This window comes from Chaetura pelagica, unplaced genomic scaffold (assembly GCF_000747805.2).
Source record: "Chaetura pelagica isolate M959 unplaced genomic scaffold, ChaPel_1.0 scaffold565, whole genome shotgun sequence".
NCBI classification, from domain to species: Eukaryota; Metazoa; Chordata; class Aves; order Apodiformes; family Apodidae; genus Chaetura; species Chaetura pelagica.
Genome location: NW_009953388.1, coordinates 656,629 through 661,377, shown reverse-complemented (window position 1 = coordinate 661,377; position 4,749 = coordinate 656,629). Strand labels below are relative to the sequence as shown.

Here is a 4,749-nt window from a genome sequence, read left to right as displayed (position 1 = left end):
CTGTACAGAAGTAAGCCTGTCCCTTTTCTAAGTTCATAGCTGATTTTGTTCTATTACAAGCTGATATTCAAACAGGAATCATAACACACCCAGCAGGCTAAAATAATGTCAAACTGTATGGACTGATTTGGTTACTCAACTCTCAAGACCACACTAGCAGTGAGAAACAACTGAAACATTATTCTAATGCACAAGTATGTATTTGCCTTTAACTAAAGAAGGAAGAAGTGACTGTTCAAAAGGAAAACAAAGAACACCCAGAAGAAAACTGGAGTAGATATGTGAAGAGCCACTTAGCTGTAGCTCAGCTCATTTGCATGTCCTGTTATTTAAAATGCAACCACTGCTTTTACAGTCCTCCCATTGCATTTTCCTCCCTACGACTCCTTGAAAGAGTCTGGATCTGCAGAAGAAACATGTCTCTGAGAGCCATGTAATTATTCTTTTTAAAATCAGGTACCAGTTCATGTTATTCCTGAAGTGCAGTTTGAAAAACAAGCATGCTTATGTACTTTCATGTATCACAAGCAATGAGTAAAGTTAGGAAAATAAATAAATCCAGCTATTTTTCTGGAGTGAACAGAACATGAGCAGCTAAGCTACCATATCTCAGTTTTACTTCAAACATGTTTGTTACCTTTGCATGTTTGTGCATCTGATTTTGCCTCTTACATTCAAAAAAATGCCAGATCATCTGGCATAAAAGTATGTAACAACATATAGTTTAGAAAAATCTGAAGGGTCAAATGGCATTTACTCTGAAACATGATTATATATGAAAACCACAAGTATAATGTTTTAGTCATGGTATGTTGGAACAGGAGGAAAAAATACAGTTAAGACTGTTTCCATTTCCATATACAACTTTTATTGCAATATCTGTTTTCTAAGTGTACAGATACAAATATAAAATGACATGACAGACTTTAAACCTGCCCAACTAGAGAACTGAGAAATTAACTCGGTTTTAGAGCCGAAGTTGATAGGACTTCAATAGGTGACAGGAAGCTTCCCCAGTCTCTTTCCAAGAACAACCAGGATCCACCATATTTTTGGTCCAAGATGTATGCTTTAAGCTGGCAGCTGTGTCTATGAACGAGTGTATTTACCCCAGATGTGCAGCATAAACACAGAAGCAATAAAAAGAAGACTCATGACCAAAACTGGAACAGGCCCACTAAAAATAAAGAAAAAAAAAAAAAAAGCATTAACATAAAAAAAGGTCCGTTTTGTTCAAAGGCCAGTCATTATCAGCCAAGTGAATTCAGTTTGTAAGTTTGAAAACCTTTATACCATTCCCACAGAAATACCTCAAAATACACAGCAATTAGATAGAGATGGCTATCAAAAACTGCTGCTGCCCCAATGTTTTTAAAGATAGTTTTACACCCCATAAACCCCACTTATTTAAAAGGTATTTAATGGTTCATGATTACTCATCACTGTAAAAACAATCTCTGGAAAATTATCATCTGTATTTACTACTTAGATAACCACCTGAGCAGAGATTAGTCAGATACAAAAACCAAGAGAGTCCTCTAGCGGTTAGTAAAATTTTGGCATAAAATTCAGATTTGCTGTTTTTTTGAGGTTTTATTTCATTTGAAAACAATGGCAGCAGTGGGTGAGAGACAGGGACTTCTGTGTTTATTTTAAAAAGATACAAAGAATGTAAAACTTAACTCCATCATTAAATCATAACCTAAAATGCATAAATTAACAAATCTCAACTTTTTCCTTCCCACTTTTTTACATTGTTTAGAAATTGTACAGTGATGTTTTTAACAAGCAGTTTAATCAGTTATTATCTATCATGCCGAGTCTTATTCAGGTATAGAGAACCCTGAACACAGACATAAAGCATTTAGAAAACAAACCAATGACAAAACACACAAAATAAAGAAGTCTACACACACATTGACTAGATAAACAACTCCCATTATGGGGTATCTTTCACTAGCAGAACATCAGCTTTCCGATACTGACACGTTTATCTCATTTTCTCCAGTCACAAAGACAACCTGCTGAAACCCTGCAACCTTCCTCCATCCACCTGGAAATCTTCTCAGCCCACCATGCAGTTTAAACCAAAAACCAGATTCAGGCACCACTAAAGATCTGGTTCTGTGCATTCTCAGATAATGTCTTTCAAAAGGCTGCATACTATTCCACTACTATTCCACAATCCCAATTTGATTCCTTGACATGGCTCCACAGGAAATGCTCCTAAGCCTCTTTAAGCAAGAAAGCTCAAGACAATATACAGGAATCACAGGTACCAAGTGCCATAAAAAGGGCAACAAGTTTGGCTTTAGTTTTCTTTTCAATGTAGGCAAGTCTCATCTCAGTTGTAAAGAGAAAAATACCATCTCCCACTCTCAACCACATCCCCTATAGCTCTATTTTCCTAATTCTTATTTTAAAAATATACGTATTTTGTAGCAACCTGTACTATACACAAATGTACTTTCTTGAGACAAAGAAAGCTTGCTTATTCAGCGTATTTATTCTTTATTATTAGGTTGAGTAAAGATACTACATACACGAAGCACCAGAGGTATAATTACACACAATTAAAAAATTTGAATCTATAATGCAATTCTGTTGATCACAGCTAGCATCACATACCTTGTCCTCCCATGGTTTTATATATTTTTTCATGGTAATTTTAAGAGCTCATATTTAAAAAAATGTGAATAAAAATCCACCACCTGGCTGAGCTTTTACATTGCTTTATACAGTAGTGACCACAATCATTTTTAAAAACAACTTCAGTTGAAGCACTTTACTGAAGACACCACAACCTCTCTATAACCCATTTTTATTTTTAAGCCTACTGAATAGACCAGAGATCATAACAGTTGGTTGCTACAGAGAAGAACATACGTAGAAAAATACAGGGAAAGCTGTAAGCAAGAAAGATGCTCCCAAGCCATGGTTCAGAAAAATGTTACATCTCATGGAAAGATGATTCGTAAAACCAACTAACTTTAAAAATATTGTTTTTTCTATTAAAAGCCTGACCATACAAGCACCTATGGTAGCTTGCAAAAAACCCACACCCACTGCTCCAGAACCTTCAAATTTGGAACCACTGTCTTGCAACATAAATAGACAGGAAAAATCTATCTACGGACCTGCTTATATTGAAGATTAGAACAACTGAGTGGCCATTAATCGAAAGTGAAATGAAAGGATTCACAAGGAACCCTACTGAAATTGGCAAAGTTGTTTTGACAGCCTGTATCACAGGTCTATTGGAAAAAATACATCTACCTAATGGTAGAACACATTTTTTTTCCCCTCAGTTTGTTTTTTTTTTTTAATTGAGCTTTAGTAGACCAAACAACACATCAAATAGTTGCCTTGCCCACGTGCATAGATTTGCTCTAGAACACTCTTGTTGGTCACTCTTTTCTTTGCCTTGTCTCCTCTCTGGATCCAGAATGGAGAAAGCAAGACCTGCAGTAGCAAAATACCACTACTTGGATGGTTTGCTGTATAATTTTTGGTTTTTAAAATATACATACGAAAACATGTAAGACAACTTCAGGGGAAGGACTGCTCACAGCACAGTCACTAGCTAGACTATGACCAGCTCTTCCCAAAATGTTCTGTTCCTGCAGCCAGCAGTAGCACTTTTAAAACACTCCAAAATAAAAAATTAATGGATTTAAAAAAAAAAAAAAAGCCGCAATGGGCATATCCCTGAGTGTTTCATCTCTTCAACACAGTAATAATAAGAGGCCTCAAAGTATAACTCTGCAAGAAGCACAAACTACCCACTCAGGTTATGCCAGCACATCCATCAGGTGAAATACACCTTCCTCTTTTGTTACCCAAGTAGCAGGCTGCAAAGCTTACTTGGAGAATTTATCAGAGTGACTCAGACTGGCCAAGGAGTAAAAAGCCAGACTCTCTTTACAGCTTAAGGGACACTACCACCAGATTATTTGACCACAATCTTGGAATATTCACCTTGTAAAAACAGAGACTTGCAAGGTACTGCAATGCTATTCACTTTGCAAGTTCAGCTAATATAATTTATCTTCAGCTTTTCAATAAAAACACTTGAGATTCTGCAAGCACACTGCCTATCAGTTATGTTTTCTAGAGGGGACAGGGAAAGCACAGGATCATAACATACCTATTAATAAAGAAAAAAAAAGCTTTAATTAAAAGAGAACAAGAACATGCATGTAAATGGCTAAATTCATTGCAACGAGTAATGTTTCCCAACTCTGCAGCCTTCAAAACCACTTATGGTGCGTCTATAGCCAATTACAAAATATAACTTGTACCTACCTTTTTAAGGCCACTATGACTTTTAAAACTACCTCTCCAGGTTTACAGATTAAATATTTCATCCCAAGTCTACCTAAGCAGCCAAGAATTCAGCACATTATCCCATGCAGACCAGCACATTGAACTCTCAATTCAAAGACAGAATAAGCAGAGGAAACGTACAGCTCCCGTGCCTGCACGTCCAACTTACACTTTGAGCCCTGGAGAGTCCTCAGTGTAGAATCGCCACATCCCACCGGTGCCCGTGGACGTGGCACGGCCGGCACTCCTTGTCCCGCAGCTGGCGTTCTTCCTTCACAGGCCAGAAAGGCATGAAACAAAGACCGAGACACATGAGCACCCTGCCAGCTCCTGGCACTCCCCCCCCGCAAGAGACCCTGCGGACGGGAGACACAGGCCAGCAGCGCGCACGGGGCCCGCACACCCCACGGCAGCGGCCGGCTC

The 4,749-nt window shown here is 38.0% G+C and overlaps 1 protein-coding gene across 1 annotated transcript in view; it reads right to left on the bottom strand.

Moving 5' to 3' along the window:
• Positions 1–850: 850 nt before the first annotated feature.
• SEC61B (Sec61 beta subunit) overlaps positions 851–4,749 on the bottom strand; it is a 5,520-nt gene continuing 1,621 nt past the window's right edge. The window contains exons 2-3 of the mRNA XM_009998296.1: positions 4,496–4,597; positions 851–1,177 (exon numbers count right to left, since the gene is read on the bottom strand). Of these exons, the coding sequence (XP_009996598.1) occupies positions 1,090–1,177; positions 4,496–4,597 (190 nt within the window). The 3' untranslated portion in view covers positions 851–1,089. The remainder of the gene's footprint in view (positions 1,178–4,495; positions 4,598–4,749) is intronic.